The following is a 19,065-nucleotide window of genomic DNA, read 5'->3' as shown; positions in this document are numbered from 1 at the left end:
ATAAGAAACCGTGTTGAAAATCTGGTTACTAACAGTGGAGAAAAGTATACATATAATCACAGTAAATACAGACGATAGATAAGGAAATTAAAGGCAGAGAAAGAATCTAAAAGATATGAGGACATTAAAATATTATATAATCTGAGGATTATAATAGGAGTCCTTGAATAGGTATTCTAACAAATGAAATGGAAGAAATATTGAAAAATATAAGAAAGTTTCCCAGAAATGAAGGACCAAATCTATTCCAGGATATAGAATATAGAATGCTCAAAACCTAAACATCTTGTTTAAGCTATTAAACTCTAAGGATAAAGAAATAAATCTCCAGATGTCAAACTAGAAAAAGCCAATGTCCTACAAGGGAGAAAAAAATCAGGCTGGCTTCAGACTTTCCATTGCCACACTTAGTGCCAGGGTATCTGAAAGTGGAGAGAGGCCCCAGGATCTTACATCCAGCCAAGATGTTGTTAAGTATAAAGACAATAGGGAGATCTATTTAATCCTGAAGAACTAAAGCAACCTTGAAACTGTTTTGAAGAAAATACTTGATAATGAGAGTTCAGTCAATAAAAACATCCAAATAACTCAGAAATGGAGAAGTCGTGGTAAAATAGCTGGTGAGAACCATTAGGTATGTTTAAATGTAGAACTAGTCCTAAACAACTCTGGGAATTAATATTGCAGGTAGAATCTGAATGCTATCAATTGGGCTAAATGGAAACAACCACTAAAAAATATGGACGATAGGGGACTAGAGATAGCAGTGAGAAAGTATTTATGTTTTTATCTTTGCCAATTGATTCCCAATCAATACTATGTAAAATTATATCATGTACTTTAAAATCCCACACATAATTATTCCAATCTCATATTATTTTATAATTTTAACCTTAGAATGATCATTTTATGCCATAATTATATAGTGCAGAAATTTTTATTTGAAGTTTAGCAGTCATTTCTCTTTCATTGCTACTATTCAGTTATAATTAAAATTCATACTTTTTAAATAGCACCTGGAGTATGGTCTCAAGTATCTCTGTACATTTATCTTAAATATTCAGCTAATGTTAATAATGATTTTTTTCTAGGTTGTGAGACATATTTTTCAAAACTTTAATTTTTGAAACCTTCAACATTTAAAAACCAGTTTATATCATTATGCTTTGTGTTATTAAAAACAACTGTGCAAATTTTCTTAAAAACTAAAAAAAAATGATTTAAAAAATGCCAAAAGTGATTAATTATGGGGGATGTGAGTATTTGGAATTATTTTCTTCTTGGTACTCTTCTGTAACTTTTTAATTTTAAAAAATGAAAGAATTAATTAGTTAAGAGTGTGTAGAGGGTGAGGATAAAGAATATGATACCCTGTGTTTGAAGATCTTCCCACCCACTCAACTCCTTTTTGGGGGGTTGAGTCCGGGTACCACTGAAATCTCTTCTGGAACCATCTTAATGAATGATTGTGGAAGCCACTAGCTCTCAGTGAGCATATCGGTATGGGGGTAGCATAAGAGACAATCTTCCTTCCACCAGAAGGTGTGGAACAGGTTTGGGCACACTATGAAAAAGGACAAGAGAGACACCCATTGAAAACACTTTGGGGCTCAAACATTCTTTAACAGCTTTGTTGAGATACAGTAACTCACATATTATAACATTCACTTTTTAACATGCACAATTCAGTGGTTTTTAGTATCTCACCAAGTTGTGATATTACCACTGTCTACCAGGGGTGGGCAAACTTTTTGACTCGAGGGCCACAATGGGTTCTTAAACTGGACCGGAGGGCCGGAACAAAAGCATGGATGGAGTGTTTGTGTGAACTAATATAAATTCAAAGTAAACAACATTACATAAAAGGGTACGGTCTTTTTTTTTTTAGTTTTATTCATTTCAAACGGGCCGGATCCGGCCTGCGGGCCGTAGTTTGCCCACGGCTGGCTAATCCCAGAACATTTTCATCACCCCCAAAAGAAACCCCATTCTCATTAGCAGTCACTCCCTATCACCCCCACCCACCAGCCCCTGGCAACCACTCTGCGGATAGGCTTATTCTGGTCATTTTATGTGATTGGAATCACACAAATGCAGTCTTTTGTGACTGGCTTTATTCATTCAGCATCATGTTTTCAAGGTTTAACCCATGTTGTAGCATGCATCAGTATTTCATTTCTTTTTTTTAAGTATATTTTATTTTCAGAAAGGAAAGAAGAGAGAGAGAGAGAGAGAGAGAGAGAGAGAGAGAGGAGAGAAATGATAAGAATCATTACCAGCTGCCTCCTGCACGCCCCACACTGGGGATTGAGCCCACAACCCAGGCATGTGCCCTGACCAGGAATCAAACTATGACCTCCTGATTCATAGGGCGATGTTCAACCACTGAGCCACGCCAGCCGGGCGGCACTCCATTCTTTTTAATGCCAAATAATATTCCATTGTATGGGTATATCACATTTCATTTATTCACTCATCAGTTGATGGACATTCTGGCTGTTTCCACATCTAAGCTGTTATGAGTAATGCCATTATGAACCTCTACAAGTTTTTGTGTGAGCATATTTTTTTACTTTCCTTGGGTATATACTAGGAATGGGATTTCTGGATCATATGGTAACTCTGTTTAGGAGCTCAAACATTTAAACTTCCTCTTCCTCTTTGTTCCCAGGCAGAAATGGTGCATAGTGCTTTCCAGGCCCAGCGGGCTTTCCTCCTCATGGCCTCTCAGTACCAACAACCCCAGGAGGTAAGAGTGCATCCCTAGAGACAGGGCTGCCTGGGAAATGGGCGGTATAAGGTAAAATAGGAAGCAACAGAACCAGCTGCTGTGAGTGACAACCTGAAAATGAGAGTTACAGCACATGTAGGTTCTGTCTCTAAGCCAGACCATGATATGGAACATTTCTTCTGTCTTCATAATCTTAATATGGCCAAATTCATTCTGTAAAAATTGACATCACCAATTTAAAAGGTCAATTTATTTATGTCACCTATATCTTTTTTTTTAATTTTGAATGAACAGTTTATTTTTTTTAATCTTTATTGTTGAAAGTGTTACATATGTCCCCTTTTTCCCCCATGACCTCTTCCAACCAGCCCCCTCCCCCCACCCCAGGCCTTCACCACCCTATTGTCTGAGTCCATGGATTATCCATATATGCATACAAGTTCATTGGTTGATCTCTTCCCACCCACACACCCTCTCCTATCCTATTCTTTTTACTATTCTCACAATAGTTTTATAATCAAGAAAGTGTTTACTACTACTTTTTAGTTCATACTTTGTGCTGCTTTATTATCAAAATGTGTTCACATCTATCATCATATATATATTCTATGTATAAATTTTATTATCTTCTATTTCATAAGTAGTATAGATAGGCTAAAAAGTAGATCTAGTACCAGCATTCTCTATTAAATAAGAAAAAAATAATTGTTTTGACTAAATATTCTGCATCTGAATTTTGGTACAACTATATAAATATAGAAGGTCATTGAATATTCACTATAACACAATATCTTAAATTTAATAGCTCACTTTTAATTCTAAAACAAACTCTTGAAATTGAAAAAGTGAAGCTGAGAATCCTGGGAAACTAGGACTTTGACTTTCAGGGAATGAAGCTCAGCTCCATAAAGGACCAGCACTTAAGACCCTAGACCCGTGGTCGGCAAACTGCGGCTCTCGAGCCACATGCGGCTCTTTGGCCCCTTGAGTGTGGCTCTTCCTAAGCCTTAGGAGTACCCTAATTAAGTTAATAACAATGTACCTAAAAAATTTGGCTCTCAAAAGAAATTTCAATCATTGTACTGTTGATATTTGGCTCTGTTGACTAATGAGTTTGCCGACCACTGCCCTAGACCCTCCCTGGAACCATGGTCCCCAGCGCTGCCTGTGCAGTGGCATCTCCCGGAAAATTTTTAAAATATCAGTGCCTAGTTCTCACTCCGAGAGGTTCTGATTTAATTGGTCAGAAAGTGGTCTTGGCCTTGAAAGTTTTGTAGCCAGAGCTACCAAGCCCCACCAGGATAGATGGATGGATCACTTCCCTTACAGGGAACAAGTTAGCACACAGCCTAGGCAGACAGCTTTGTAGGGATGGAAATATTGTGTTCCGCTGTGGATGCATTTTCTTCCTTGGCTTTCTCAATCCCTGATTTTTCCTCCCTTTGCAAAAGAGAACAGTGATACTAGGAAATCACAATGTGATGCACTCGAGAGACAGACTTAGCCTGGCTTTTCTGTGATTAAAGTGAAAGGAGAAGTAAACTCAATGCATTATCGAGAGTCTCAGATGGAGGGAAGAACCATGACTTTCTTGGCCAGTGCCCCACTCAATCACTTCTTCAAGCACACAAAAAAAGGCTTCTCCGTTGGCCTTGCAGCCTTGCACATAAAAGTCACTCATTAAGTATTGGGTGAAGAAATGAATGAATGTACTGGGAGGAGCCATGGTCAGGGATAATGTGTGTCTGAGTGTGTGGCTGTGCAGATTCTTGGGTGTAATATCTTGGGTATAGCTCCACTGTGTTCTTGATCAAAGGGAGAGGAATGGATCGGTTCCAGGGGACTGTGACCCAGGCAGGGCATGGGCTGGCAGTGTTCCAGCACTTATTACAGTGCTCTGAGCGTAATAAACCCCAGCAGTATCAGGTAGGTGAAATGCAAAGCAATGTTTCGATGCCCACCCCCCTTTTCATCCCCTCCATCTTTGCCCAGAGGACTGTTCTAGTACTTCCACTCAGTGGAAAAGTAGATTTGGGAAGTTACCACCACAGTGGTGAGAATAGTCCATGACCAGGCCTTTATTTTCCCCATGTACATTCTAAAAGATACATCATAAAAAAGATGATCATAAAGCAGGTTATAGTTTTTCATGGGAACAATATTGTAACTGTCCATGTCATCCCCTCTTCCTTTTTTCAGGAGAATATTAACTCCTGTAATTTCAACTTTTGCTGACACAGGGCAGTGGTTCCCAAACTTCAGCATACCTGAGAATCACCTGCAGAGCTGTTAAGTTGCAGGTTTCTGGGCTCCACTTACAGAGTTTTCAGTTCAATAGGACCTGGCTGCGGCCTGAGAATCTGCATCTTGGAAGTTCTCACCTGATGGTGATGCTGCTGGTTCCGGGACCACATTTTCAGAACCTGTGGCTCTCACAGTTATGCCTGTAGCTCACATTTATTTCAGGTGTTCCAACTGTCATGTCCAGCTACCTCTTGAGCATTGCTTCTCAGGCTCAAATCTTCACTTCATCACCTGCAGATCTTGTTAAAGTTCAGGGTCTAGATCAGCAGGTCCATGGTGAGGCCCAAGAATCTGTGGTTCTGACCAGGTGATTCTGCTGCACTTTGGGCAGCGAGAATTTAGGTGTTACCACCTAATATCTCCAGCAGCCCAAAATCCCTCGGTAGTCAAATATCAAACTTGTTTTATTTTCTCCGAACATGTCTACATCAAAGCAAGTTGTGTTATGCTGCAGTAACACACATCTTCAAAATCTTAGTGAGATTTATTTCTTGCTCACATTTCATGCCTATACAAGGTGACTTACTTTCTAGAGGATGAGTTATTAAATAATTACTCATATAATTTTTTACTTAGAGTTGTAATAAGGCTCTGAAATAAAATGGTAGAGGATGAATCTTTAATAGGAGTTTCAAGCATTGGAAAGGGAAGCTATTTTAAGGCAGGAGGACCTGCTAGGGGTGCCTCCAATCCTGCTGATGGAGGTGACCTCTAACTCTGCAGAAGCATGAGACAAGGCCAAACCAACATTAGTGGTCAGTTTTGGTCTGAGGGTTGTATAAGCTGATGCCCAAAACTGAGGTTGTACACCCTGGCCAGCTGGAAGCTAGCAACCGCCTGGAACACAGGAGATAATTGATAAACTACTGGAACCCACAACAATGCAAGCTCACAGTTAATCAATGGACAAATATTCATCAAGTGCTTCACAGGCACTGTACTAGTAAAAACAAACACCTATGAGATGGGGCAGGGTTTGAGGATAGGCATACAGTATATTAAATATTAGCTGGGAAGAGCCCTTAGAAACCATCTTTCATAGAGTTCTCAACTTAAAGATGAGCTAGGAGAGCTTCAGAGAGAGAGAAATTGGTTTACTCCTTAGTTCCAAAGCTGACAAAATGCCCCAGGATAACTCTGATTCCCAGAAATCTCAGCCAACACACTGCACCACTGCACAGCTGTGTGCGGTGCTCTACATTGCTGCTTTAAGCCAGAGTGCCAGCCTTCAAAGATATTAAATTTAGTAGAAGGTGACCATCAAAAAAGAAAAGTATTTTATATTTATTCTATATAATAAAAAGGTTAAAAAGCAAATCGACCGAACGGCCGAACGACTGGTCACTATGACGTGCACTGACCACCAGGGGGCAGACGCTCAATGCGGGAGCTGCCCCCTGGTGGTCAGTGCACTCTCACAGGGGAAGCGCCACTCAGTCACAAGCCAGGCTGATGGCTGGCGAGCGCAGCAGCCCACCTCCGCTGCAACGCTAAGGATGTCCTACAGTTGGACATCCCCCAAGGGCTCCCAGAAAAGGTGCAGGCTGTGGAAAGCCCCCCCCCCCAGTGTATAAATGTCATGCACCGGGCCTCTAGTCAATTATAAGCAAACTGCCAATCAAGTGAGGTAGACCATTAGTGCTACCAAAATTCAGGGAGGTAGAGATCTTGTAGACAAAGGATCAACAAAGGCATCGTAGAGGAAATAAAATGACAGTGCAAGAGCAGTAATACAGTTCTTTCAATGTAACATTAATATTACAGTAACATTCATAAAGTGGTGGATTTATTTAGCACAAACCCAAAAATCTATTTCCTGGGTTAAATATGATGGGGGGAAACCCCACACTGTGCTCAATAAAGAAACATGTTAAACATTATTATACCCACGTTTTCAAAAACTTATTTGACCACAGAGGCTTCTTGTAGAAGGATATCTACTCGAGTTCTGCAGAAGCTGGTGCACCAGTTTGGAAAATGCGGAGTTGCACTTTTTTTTTTAAGTTACTTTAAATGCTTGGTGGTTGTCACTTTAGGTGAATTCTAACTTTTAGGGGAGATTCTGTGGAAGGCAGAATTCAAAGATGGACCCCAAGATTCCCACCACCTAATATAAAATCCCTCCGCTTGAATGTAGATGGAACCTGTGAGTTCATAGGATATCACTCCTTTGAGTAGGTTATGAGGAGGGTGACGGGACAGTCACTCCAGTGACTCTGTTGTGACATATAAGACTGTCAGAGTGGCTGGAGACCAATTCTTCGGCTGCCCTTGAAGACAAGAGCTGCCATGTAGGGAGAAGACAGCTTCCAGAAGCTCAGAAAGACCCTCTGCCAACAGCCAGCAATAAAACAGGGGTCTCATACAACTACAAGTAACCGAATTCTGCCAACAACTACATGAGCCTCAAAGGGGACCCCAAGCTCCAAATGGGAATGTAGGCCTGCCGACACCTCGATTAGCCCTGTGAGACCCCGAGCAGAGACCATAGCTTTACTCTGCCCAGATTTCTGACCTATAGAAACTGAGATGATAAATGGACATTGTTTTAAGTCTTTAGGTTTGTGGTAATTTGCTGTGCAGCAATAGAAAACTAATACAGATTACCTTGAGTCCCTTCTCCTTACAAGACTCTAAGAGAATTGTTTTTTTAATAAGGCCATGAGACACAGACCAAAATGAGAAGCCACCCTGCCATTTGCTTTCTCTTCCCTGCCCTAAAAGCTCCCCCACCCTCTCCTCCTGTTTACCCTGGGAGAAGCAGGAGCAGAGGTTTGTCTGTAGGCTTGATTGACAATGAAGACATCCAACTTCAAGTTTCCTTTCTCATTTTGAACTAAGAAACACATTTCTTGTATTCTGTAATATAAGGGCTTTTAAAATTTTAAGCCATCATCCATAGAAAAAAATATATATTTTATTTCACCACCCAGTTTCACAACAGTTCCCCTTACCAAGTTCACTGCATTCTGACATTTTTCTTCTAGTCCATTCTATTGCTCTGCTCTTTTCTTCCTCCTTTTGTAATGATGATCATGACTCACTGAGTGGATTTCATGATGTACTAATGGGTCATGACACCTTGCATTTTGAAAGCGCCTCTCTCATTGATATATTACAATGCTCGTGACATACAACAGGTTATAAAACATGGGTAGAATATCTCATGCTTGTCCTCTCTCCCCTTGTTGTAATTTATAGAGATGATCTGTGGGCAAAAGAATGGCCTAGTCCTTTCAGTATTGTTGTCTGTGGATTTTAGTGACAATTGATGAAGCCTGTTTCTTCCCAGCTGATGGAAGGATTCTCATATGGAAAATGGTCAAGAAACCCCCATTCTGTAGGTGCGGAAAATTTCAAGGGACACTAGCACATCCAAGTATTCCTTTACTTTTACAATAGGTGGGTGGAAGGGAAATGTGCTACTTCTATTTTACAAGCATGAAGTGTGAAATTCAGTAACACATTAATGATCTGGCCCTGGGATCCAGACCAGGGTCCGTTCCTTTACTCACCATCTGAAGTCCTCTTCACAGACACTACACATAATAAGAGCCATACTGCGTAGTCACTTATAGACCTGTAGGTCAAAATAAACTGTAGAAAGTGTTTAGTTGAATAGAGAGCTGAAAGAAATATTTATTTACCACTGAGACATTCCACATCACCTGGGAGAGATGTGAAACATGATCTTTAATCATCTCCACCATGAGTGACCCCAAAACTCTGGCCTGAGCTGAAAATGGAGCCTCCAGTAGACCAGTGCCCTGGATGGGCACCACCCAAAGAAGGCTGTCACCGGGGGTTCCCGGATGGTCACCCATTGAGGCCCACCTCCTCGGGCCCTGGCTAATTTGCAGACAAATAGGAAGTGTTGGTGGGCTGGGGGATTGCTGTTCTCCTTCCCTCCTAGGCACACTTTCCATATTTTCTCCAACATTTCTTATACTGCTAGGTCCTGACAATGAAATGGTGTGTGTGTGTGTGTGTGTGTGTGTGTGTGTGTGTGTGTGTGTTATGAATGCTTACTGGTACACAGAGGGGAAAAAATAACCCTAAGTTTCCAACTTCAGAGAAGATGATTTATGGTCACTGACTGCCCTGTGGATTTTATTCCATTGAAAAGACTAGGAGTCTGAGGGTTTTATTCCTCCAGAAGTGAGAGGTGAGTTTCTTCTAGCCTCCCTCTCCTTTTCTGTCTTTACTTGGACTTGCATTTTTAAAGGAAATAGTGCCTTCTTGTGTGCAGAGAAGGAATCTAAAACTGATTCTTGGTCCTTTCACTTGTATACAGTTGGAAAATTTGCACAGAGAGCTTCCTTCTGGCCATCACTCGGCTCTGAGAGACTATGCACACCCAGCACAGTGCTCTGCTCAGAGCACTCACCTCAGAAGGATTTTTAAATTCATGGAGCAGTAATCTAATTTGCAAATGATTTGTTACTCTTAAACTAAGCAGGAAAGCCTAGTGGGGGTCACTTCAAGATTTCTGCTAATTACTTGAGGCATCAACAGATCCAGATTACTGTTTATTAGTGGGCATAAACGTGTTTGAGATTTTTATAAGATTCAGTAATTTGTGAGGGTTGTCAAGGGTAGAAACTTTGGATTTGGGCCTATCTGGATTAGAATCACAGACCTTCTCATTAGCTCTGCTACTCCGCATGCAAAAAACAACAAGTTCATCTGTGTCTCCTAAGTTTTAAAGTCTTCTTTTTCAGGGTGACTTGTGGCAGTTTAATTTGGTAAAATCCACAGTACATTTCCGCTGAACCATTTTAACTGAATCCACTTGTCAAGTTACCCACTTAGGGGAAGGCAGTTAAACTCTAGTCTAAGTCTATGTTTCCTTATCTTTAAAATGGGGATAATAGTTTTTACCTCGTAAAGTTACAGTGAGGATTGAAAGAGAAAAGCAGAAAGTATCAGGTAACTGAGGAGAGTTCACTGTTAGCCAAGGTAGACCAACTGCTTTAGGAAAAAGTTTTCAATTCTCAGAGATTTGGCCAAGAAGACGTTTTTTCCTTGCTCTCATAAAGTCTGCTCTGTGATTTTGGTTGACCGTATTCTACATGGCCATTCAGGGACCCAGGCTTCTTCCATCCGGTCATCAGCCATTGAATTGGGAAAGAGAATGCAGGGTGGTTCCTGCGAAGTTTTATGGGCCAGGCCTGGAAGTGGCATGTGTCCCCTCCAGCTTCATTCAGTCTCGTGGCCATTCCTAGCCACAAGGGAGGCTGAGGAATGTAACCAACCCATGTGCCTGGGACGAAGAAGTCATAGATTTGGTGAGCATCTAGCCAATCTGCCAGAGTGGGGAACTTGGTTTGGCTAAAATAAGGTCTATTTCAGTGGAAGTAGATTGTCTTTCTAAACACTCAGGTGGGTTTTTCCAGGTTACTAGCCCAGTAGCCATCCAGAGAAAGGCAGGAAAGCTTGCAACTCTAACAGCTGAATGTGTTTTTATTGCATTTGGATATGGATAGAGAAATACAGATATAGATACATGTATACAAACATCTTAAAGTTTCTCTTAATTAGAGTGTGTTCATCCTTTGTTTCTCTTTAATGTTTTACCATCAAGTGTCAAAGTATTGTCTAACACAATGGTCACGTGACTTTGATCTCAGAGCATGTCTTAGGTAAATTAGTTGGTGCTTGTGGCAGGTCTGGAAATTGTAAGGAAAGGCAAACGAGTGAACAAAGCCAGAATCCCAAGCGTTCCTTACATCTATGCCCAGAAAATGTCACCACATTGCTCAGTCAGGGCTGCTGAATCTTCGTGAAAGGTTTGGCCATAATTAGTGCTAAGTTCTGTTGTTAGGGGGAATGTGGCAGGTAACATAATGCAAGGAAGTCATTCTGGCCCTAATGTAAAATGAAATGCCTACTTTCAAATATCGTTACGAAGCTTTTTTTTAACACAAAAGCATCAGGAACTGAGTAACTGGTATTAATTATATGTGCCAAGCAAGTATTTTTAATCTTGAAAATAGAAAAGAAAAACTATAAGAGAAATGAAAGGTAAAAAAAAAAAAAGTTTACCCTTTGTATTATACTGTTATCTTTTCCTCAAATAGAGGTATTTCCCAGTGGTCTGCGTTGACAATTTCAGGAAGAGGTAGCACTTTCGAATCTAACCAGTGGCTCACTTTATGGCCTTTTCTAAATTAATTTTTCAGTCTCACTTCATATTACTGAATGGGGTTGGTTCTCTTCACTGCCAACTCAAAAGCACCCAAAGGCAATGCTTTTAATTTCTAGAGAAGAGTATAGTCTTAATCCCAACTAAAATATCTGCTCAAGCAGGTAAAAACTGCTTGCTGACTGATACCTCCAGGATTGCTGTATGGTAACCAGCAGCTTTCTGTGTGCATCTCCTGTTGTAGGTGGAGAAATGAGGCTAAAAGAGGCCTTTGCTCTCCATCTGAGCGTTTCCACGGCAAGAAAATCACCTCAGTAATTACACCCTGGCTGCCGTGGGGAGGCTCGCTGCAGTGCTGGTTCAGGAAGAAGGAAGGACAGGCAAGGGAGGGATGGTATCATCAGGGTCTGCGGGAGCTGACAGCCTGAAGCTACCCAGTCAGTGCTGAATCCCAACAGGAAAGCTAATCATTCGTTTATCAGGGTGCAGAGAGGAGGGTAATCAGAAAGAAGGGTAATTCTGTCATTCTTCTGCCCAGACTGTTTGCTTTAGCAACATGAAGCTGTGAATGGCCCTGTGCGCTGTGACCCTGGTTAGTATGGAGGCAGAAAGGATTTGCTAAGATCCTGTCCTGTTGGACATCACTCATGGTGACTTTTTTTTTAATCTGATAAGGCACATTAGCTCATCTGTCTTTGTGTAAGACATGAATTAGATAATGAATGGCCGCCCAAAGGAAGTGAGGTGGTTATCACACACAGGGGATTTGGGGATTATCTGAGGGGTAAAGGTCAATAAAGAAGAAGAATATCTTTTGTTTTATCAACTATTTCATCCGAAGTTTGTTACAGTTCCAGACTGCCTTGATGGCATTTTCTTCTTAAAGGCTGGAACTATGTATGTGGCTAGGAAATTTTTCATTCTCTGTTTAGTCAAACGTTGGGATCACTTTGTATTTTTAATAAAATAATTACCCACTATTTCTCATTCTCCACCATGAAACTAAATGTTTGCTTGCTAGCCACCGTTAATCTAAAAAAAGAAAAAAGAAAAAAACACAAACTGGAAGTGTTGCAAGTTTTTCTCTTACAGCTTGAATCAAAAATTAATTTTAAAAGAGGTCATTCATTGAGTCATTCAACAAATCTTTTTAAAAACTAAACATACTTTGGCCTTTGGTTCGGATTTGCTACTTGTTCATTGTTCCAGCAGCCTTAATTTAGGTCCTCTTTGCAGGACATAGCTTCTATCATCTGTTCAAAGCTGTATATGCGAAAATAGCAGTCGGGGAGAAGGTAATTCCAGCTGGCATTCCAGTCTGGGTGCGCTGTCATAAATTACTTAGCAGAGGGCATGGTCCATTACTTTTTATGGTCATGTTCTATATTTGTATGTGCTGGGGGATGGATGGGTCACATGACAAAACCATCATTTGATATTAGTGTTTATGTGCTCCAACTAGTGAGGGCAAGATTTAAGCTTCACTGTGCAGTACTTTTAATTTGTATACTTAGCTCTTAATTAAAAATGCAGATATTTCCCTGAGTTACTAACATTACAAATAATCCAGAATAAATTGTACATAATTGATTTTAGGAGAAGACAAACTACTGAATGTCCTAAATTGAAATGCACTGTGTTTTCCAGAGATTTTTAAAACATAAATTTTGAACAGGAACAAGTTAACATTGCCAGGTTAATAAAAACCCAAATTCACCATTTGACATCTCGTAGCTCCTCTCCTAACTTGAACAAGGGGGCATCTTGCTGGTGGCAGTTTATTTTAAAGGAGATACATTTCCCAAACTAATCGAGAGAAGAAAACACACACAAGCTTTTTCCCCTCTGTTCTCCACATCACTTCCCCCCACCTCCCGCCCCCTTCCAGGTTTCTAAGTGGCAAACACCTACAGAATGTACTTACATGATGATTTCTTCTTTTCATAAACTAGACAGGAAAAAAATGTCTTGTCAGGTTTTGGTGGATTCGCTGCTGGGAGGACTAGTACTTCCATTTCTGGAATCACTTAGTAGATAAATTTGCCTGTGAATAGTTGCTTCCGACCTTTGTTAGGCCCTGCTCACCTTATGTACTCCAACCTTTTTTAATTGCTCAACTCCATTAATTTATTTTTCGGGGTGTTTTTTAACCAAACATTTATTGGGTGCTTACTGTATAGTATTCATAGCATTTGGCACTCCTACATCTTTTATCTCAATTGCATGAGAACATGCGTTGGGGAAATGGGGTCTGGGTGATGTTATTTGTCATGGTTCATGTTTTCCTGTGCTTTGCACTTATCTTAACTGTTACCACCCTCATGCCTCCACCACAGCACCCTTCCTAACTTTTATTCGATTAAGGAACATATTAACCATGCCTTCTGATTGTCTCTTTATAGCTCTGAACTTTATCAGCGTCTATATAATAGTTTCTGTCAAAACAGAAGTAACTTGGTTGTGTATTATTTTAGAAACATTCCACTGTTGTCTTTGTGCATATTTTCCACCCCCTTGACAAGATTCTAAGAGTTTCAGAGATCTTTATAATAGGTGTGTCTTTGCTTTTATGACATACTAGTGGCCCGGTGCACAAAATTCATGCACTCGGGGTGGGGGGAGGGGTTCCCCAAGCATGGCCTGTGTCCTGTCACAGTGTGGGAGCCCCACAATCCATCGCCCCAAAGAGGTAGGCCCCACGCACCCATCTGGGGCTCCTCGATGGATTGCCCCAAAGAGGTAGGCCAGAGCCGGGGGAGGCCAGCAGACCACCGAGCTGGGCTGCGCTGGAGGCCTGCAGACCCCTGGCACAGGCGCACGGAGGTCCCACCGGGACCCCACTCCTGGGTCGGGCCACAGTGGAGGCCTGTGAACCTCTTCGCACCTGTGGACACCGGGCCAGGCCCGCAGCGGAGGGGCCTCTCCATGTGCCTGCGGACCCTCAGGTCGGTGCAGGGGGGCAGGGATGCAAGCCTCACATCCCCAGGCCTGTTGCCGGGGTCGGGAATGCGAGCCTCATGTTTATGGGCCAGTGCAGGAGGCGGGGATGCAGCCTGCTGATGAGTCGTTACGTGATAGCGTCCTGACCAATTTGCATATTATCCTATTATTAGATAGATTGTGTTCTTAACTATATTTTATTTGGTGTCAAATTTGATAAGAAGAGAGGCTTGGGCCCCTGATCACTTTTAGTTTGTTTGAGAAATAAAAGCTGGGTTAATAGGTAAGGGCACAGGAAGGGAACAGAGTGAAATGACATTTTTGTTTAGTAATACTATTAACTTTTGCCTAAATAAATAAATAAATAAATAAATCTCAGCCCTGGCCGGAGTGGCTCAATTAGTTGAGCATAGTCCTGTGCACCAAGAGGTCAGTGGTTCAATTCCAGGTCGAGGCACATTTCTGGGTTTTGGGCTCAATCCCCAGTAGGGGGTATGCAGGGGGCAGCCAATCCATGTTTTTCTCATCAGTGTTTCTCTCTTCCTCTCTCTCCCTCTATCTCTCTAAAATCAATAAAAACATTTATTTTTAAAAAAAGAAGAAAATAGAACTCAACATTTGGAGCAATATTTGGTAGAGAATGAGATATCAAATGTAAGTGATGGGTCTGCCACATAGAATAAACCTTGAAAAATATTAAGAATTCCTCATGGGGATTTGGAAAGGGAAGATTAGGGAAAGGACAAGTGAGAGGGTGTTAGTAAGGCATTTTATTTAAGACACCATTTCTCATAGGCTCTCATTCATAGGCTCTTTTACAAAGTGAGTGCCTCTGAGGCTGCCACAGAACGGTTCATTTCTGGGTGTGCAGAGCTAATGATGAGAAATGGTCACAGCCAGATTTGGGTGACAGATGTAGCTCAAGCCTTCAATGGTTATAGAATATAGGTTCTGGGAAGAGTGTGCTGATTAAATTCACAGGAGCTGTGGAGATCCAGCTGGCCTGATATTTAAGCTCTGTTGAAAAATGTTCCAATTAGATGGATTCTTCCCTGTGCGGGGCTTCCATGTAAATTGTGGAAAACAGTACTTTCTTGCGGCTGTGAAATTGTCGTGAGTGCCCAGTGTCAGCCCTCTGGAGCCAGTAGTCACGCAGTTAGAGCCACAGAAACTGCAGAAGAACTCCAGGCCCTAGCCCATCTCCCCCAGATTCATTCTCTATATGGAATAATGGGCAGCACGACACACAAATTGGATTTAAATGATTCAAACAAGAGTCTCATCATTTTCTTTGACTGAATATCCTATAGTTGAATGTGTACAGGATTCCTCTTGGAAAGTCACAAATTGGATTATATTTTCCCCAAGGAACATGGGTATAATTTGAAACTTCATATTTTACCAACTTGACAACAAATAAAGCCCAGACAGAGCAAACTACACATATGATACAACTAAAATATTATAATTATCTAAAATGGGAAAATGTGGCTGTAAGTCCTGCATGGTCGTTGTAAATACTAGTATACTGTTCACTTTAATTACGAGTTTCTAATGAATTCTAACTGCTTATACAACTCATAGAAAGCCTGTATCGCCAGCCAGTGTAGCTCAGTGGTTGAGTATCACCCTATGAACCAGGAGGTCAAGGTTTGATTCCCAGTCAGGATATATACCTGGGTTACAGTCTCGGTTCCCAGTGGGGGTTGGGGTTGCAGGAGGCAGCCAATCAATGATTCTCTCTCATCATTGATGTGCCTGTCTCTCTCTCCCTCACCCTTCCTCTCTAAATCAATAAAAATATATATTTTTTAAAGAGCCTATATCATAACTTAGCTTTCTGAAACTGATGATGGCTATAATAAATATTCATCAGTTATGATTTTACTTGACTTTTCAGGTTTTGAAGAGTCTTTTTGTAGAATGAACTGGATGAGCTATAATTTTTGGGTTTTTTTATTTAATATAGAAGACAGGATACTTATTCATGTTGAGGTAAAATACACCACTGACCCACAAGATAGGATAGAATTCTATGAAAACACCAACCTCAGCCCTCAAATCAGTGTATAGGATGCACCATACATAAGACATTCAAAACACTCTTCTACTCTCTCAGCTTTTCTATTTATATCAACTAAAATGACTATTCTCTGTTAACTGATTTTTAATTAAATTTATTGGGGTAACATTAGTTAATAACATTATGTAGGTTTTGGTGTACAGTTTTATAATACACTAGAGGCCCAGTGCATGAAAATTCATGCACTGGATGGGGGGTCCCTCAGCCCGGTCTGCCCCCTCTCACAGTCCAGGAGCCCTCAGGGGCAGGAGGTGACCCAGCAATCAGGGGAAGGCGACGCCCCCATCATACCTCTGCTGCTGCCACTGCCGGCAGCACAAGTCTCAGGCAGCCCTGGTTACCTGAGCCTTGGGTGGCCCTGGTTACCTGAGCCTCAGGTGGCTCTGGGCGGCTGGGCAGCCAGCATCCGAGGTTTGCCTGCACCTCAGGCTGACCCTGAGTAGCTGGGGGGCTGAGGGGACTGGGGACTCTGGAGGCATGCATGCAGCAAGGTCTTGCCATGCGCCTGCTGCCCTGGCAGGGCTGAGGGGACTGGGCGCCACCATCCTGTGGCTGTGGGTGCCCCCATCTTTGAGGGTGGGGCAGTCAATTAGCATATTCCCTCCTTATTGGCTATGGGCGCTGCCATCTTTGTGACAGCATGAGGGTCAATTAGCATATTCTCTCTTTATTAGATGGGATCATCTGCTCTTATGTTGTCCCTTGGCACCAAATCATCTGCATATTCCATTGTGTGCTCACTACCAAGGTCTAGTCTCCTTCCATCACCATGTATTTGACTCCCTTTACCCTCTTCATCCTCCCCCAACCCCCTGCCTTTAAAATACTTTCTGTAGGAAAGAAAAACTCTTGCCTTTTCTTTTCCTCTCTTGACAGCCTTTCTCTGGCCTGGATAGAGACCTTTTGAATCATTCTGTAATTCTCTAATGGTGTACTTGAGATTGAATTATTCTTTACTAACAGCAACCAAAGAACTACAACACTCAGAGACCTTCCTAAGGATGCATTTGGGATGGTTCTTGGGCCCCGGTCTTCTCATTCAACTTTTCCTTGTTCTTCCATCTCCCAGGACGTAAAGGGAGAAAGGGAGTCATGGAAGAGTAGCAGAAGGAATGTGAGGAAAGAGGCAGAGAAGGAAAATCATGTCCCTGTGGTCTGTCAGCTGGAAGGGAGGGAGGCAGTTCTGGGCTGACACGTGGCTCTGCACCTGAGAACTTCTTACCACATGACTTATCTGTGCAAAAAGATATCCAGTTTCGTTTGCTCTTATTTTCTTCTTTGTGTCTTTGTTCATCATTTGTAGCCCCCAAAGCAGGAAAAGTAAGGTGCAGATATTAGTTCATCAGAAGGCAGTAATGAAGGAATAGAGCCGTAACAACATACAGGCCTGCCTGTGCTGTTACCACATATCATCAGAACACTTTAATTTCCTTGCACTCGTTTGTAAAATCTTTATTTTCTGTCAGGTTACCCTAAACTTAGTTGTCTTCCTTGTATTAATGGACTCTTTATGCTCTTATGTTGTCCCTGGCACCAAATCAATTTGATTGTTGACTTAGATAGTGAGTAATCACTTGAATCACTACCAGTAAGTACCAGAGAGGAATTCATACGGTAGAATGTGATTACTCAGTACTGCCAAGCAATGAAAGCCTAGCCCTGTGTCCAGTGCCCACAGTAGGTGCCCCACAGAATGAATAAACCCTCGTAAACCAACTGGACCCCAAATGTTCTGGATGACTAAGACCTTCTCCCAAGATGACTTATTACCCGAGTCTCTGGGGACCTCCTCTTGTCTTTGTGTCTGTGGAAACAAACAGTACAGGGAAAGTCAACCCCAATCACTTTCTACAGTAAGCATTTCAGGAGTCTGGGAGTGGAGAGCCTCCTCCATGCTAACGGGTGCACGTTCTCTAGCACAGGGAGCTTCTCGCTCAACACAGCCATCATGAAACGCCCTAGCTTAATTATCTCCTGGCCTACGAACTGCTGTGAACAAATGTTTATTAAATGTGATTTTGTCTCCCTTATGTGATAAATCTGGGGGAGAGAACTGTTTTTAATGGAAAAAGTATTTTTTTTAATTCTGTCAGGTTGTTTCACATATCTGTTAATCTGTTAGTTTTTTCTTCATTATTGCAGTTTTCTATTTTGTCTCTATTCTTTGTTCAGGTAGGTCCTGAATAGAGTTTGTTATGCAATTACTAATTTTATTTCTTCTTGCATTTTCCCCACTTTTCTTTCATAAGTATTTACTATTTTAGATAGGTTGTGTCTATTACAATTCTCATTGCTTTTTATTCAGAATTATTTTTTTTAATCTGATGGCATTATATGTATCCCCATTTGTGGGACTTCCCTCCTAGTTTCTCTGCAACCTTATCTTATCAGTCATTTCCTTCTTTCTCTTTCTACTGGCTCCTCTGTTTAGTCTACAAACCAAATCAGGTCCCCTTTGCCTTAAAAAAAAAAACTTTCTTGCCCACCTAAGTCATCCTTACCTTCCCTTCACTTCCAAACTTTTTAAGAACACTCCGTCCTCCTGATTCTGTGTCATCATTTCCCTGTCACTTTTCAGTCTTCTGTCATCTGTCTTCTCTTCTTATCATTTTACCAAAAAAAAAAAAAAAGACTTTCTTGGTATCTTAGTATCTTTCTAATTGTCCTCATTCCATTCAAGCTCCTTGAAGAATCTTTCTCACAAACCGTCACTGTCCTCAAAGTTTTTCCTTACCTTGGAAATGAAACTCTATTCTTTCTATTTCATTTCATTTCTTTTTCTGACTTCTCTTCCTTTCTATACCTCTGAAGTGTATATATTTCTTTAAATTTCATTCTTCTATCATTAGAAGAGGAGTTTCT

General features: G+C 41.4%; 1 protein-coding gene across 1 annotated transcript in view; it reads left to right on the top strand.

The window, feature by feature from the left end:
* CAP2 (cyclase associated actin cytoskeleton regulatory protein 2) overlaps positions 1 to 19,065 on the top strand; it is a 128,716-nt gene that overhangs the window by 40,523 nt on the left and 69,128 nt on the right. Inside the window, exon 4 of the mRNA XM_023756487.1 lies at positions 2,672 to 2,749. Within this exon, the coding sequence (XP_023612255.1) occupies positions 2,672 to 2,749 (78 nt within the window). The remainder of the gene's footprint in view (positions 1 to 2,671; positions 2,750 to 19,065) is intronic.

This window comes from Myotis lucifugus, unplaced genomic scaffold (genome assembly GCF_000147115.1).
Source record: "Myotis lucifugus unplaced genomic scaffold, Myoluc2.0 scaffold_95, whole genome shotgun sequence".
Lineage (NCBI taxonomy): Eukaryota > Metazoa > Chordata > Mammalia > Chiroptera > Vespertilionidae > Myotis > Myotis lucifugus.
This window is presented reverse-complemented; position numbering and strand designations above follow the sequence as displayed.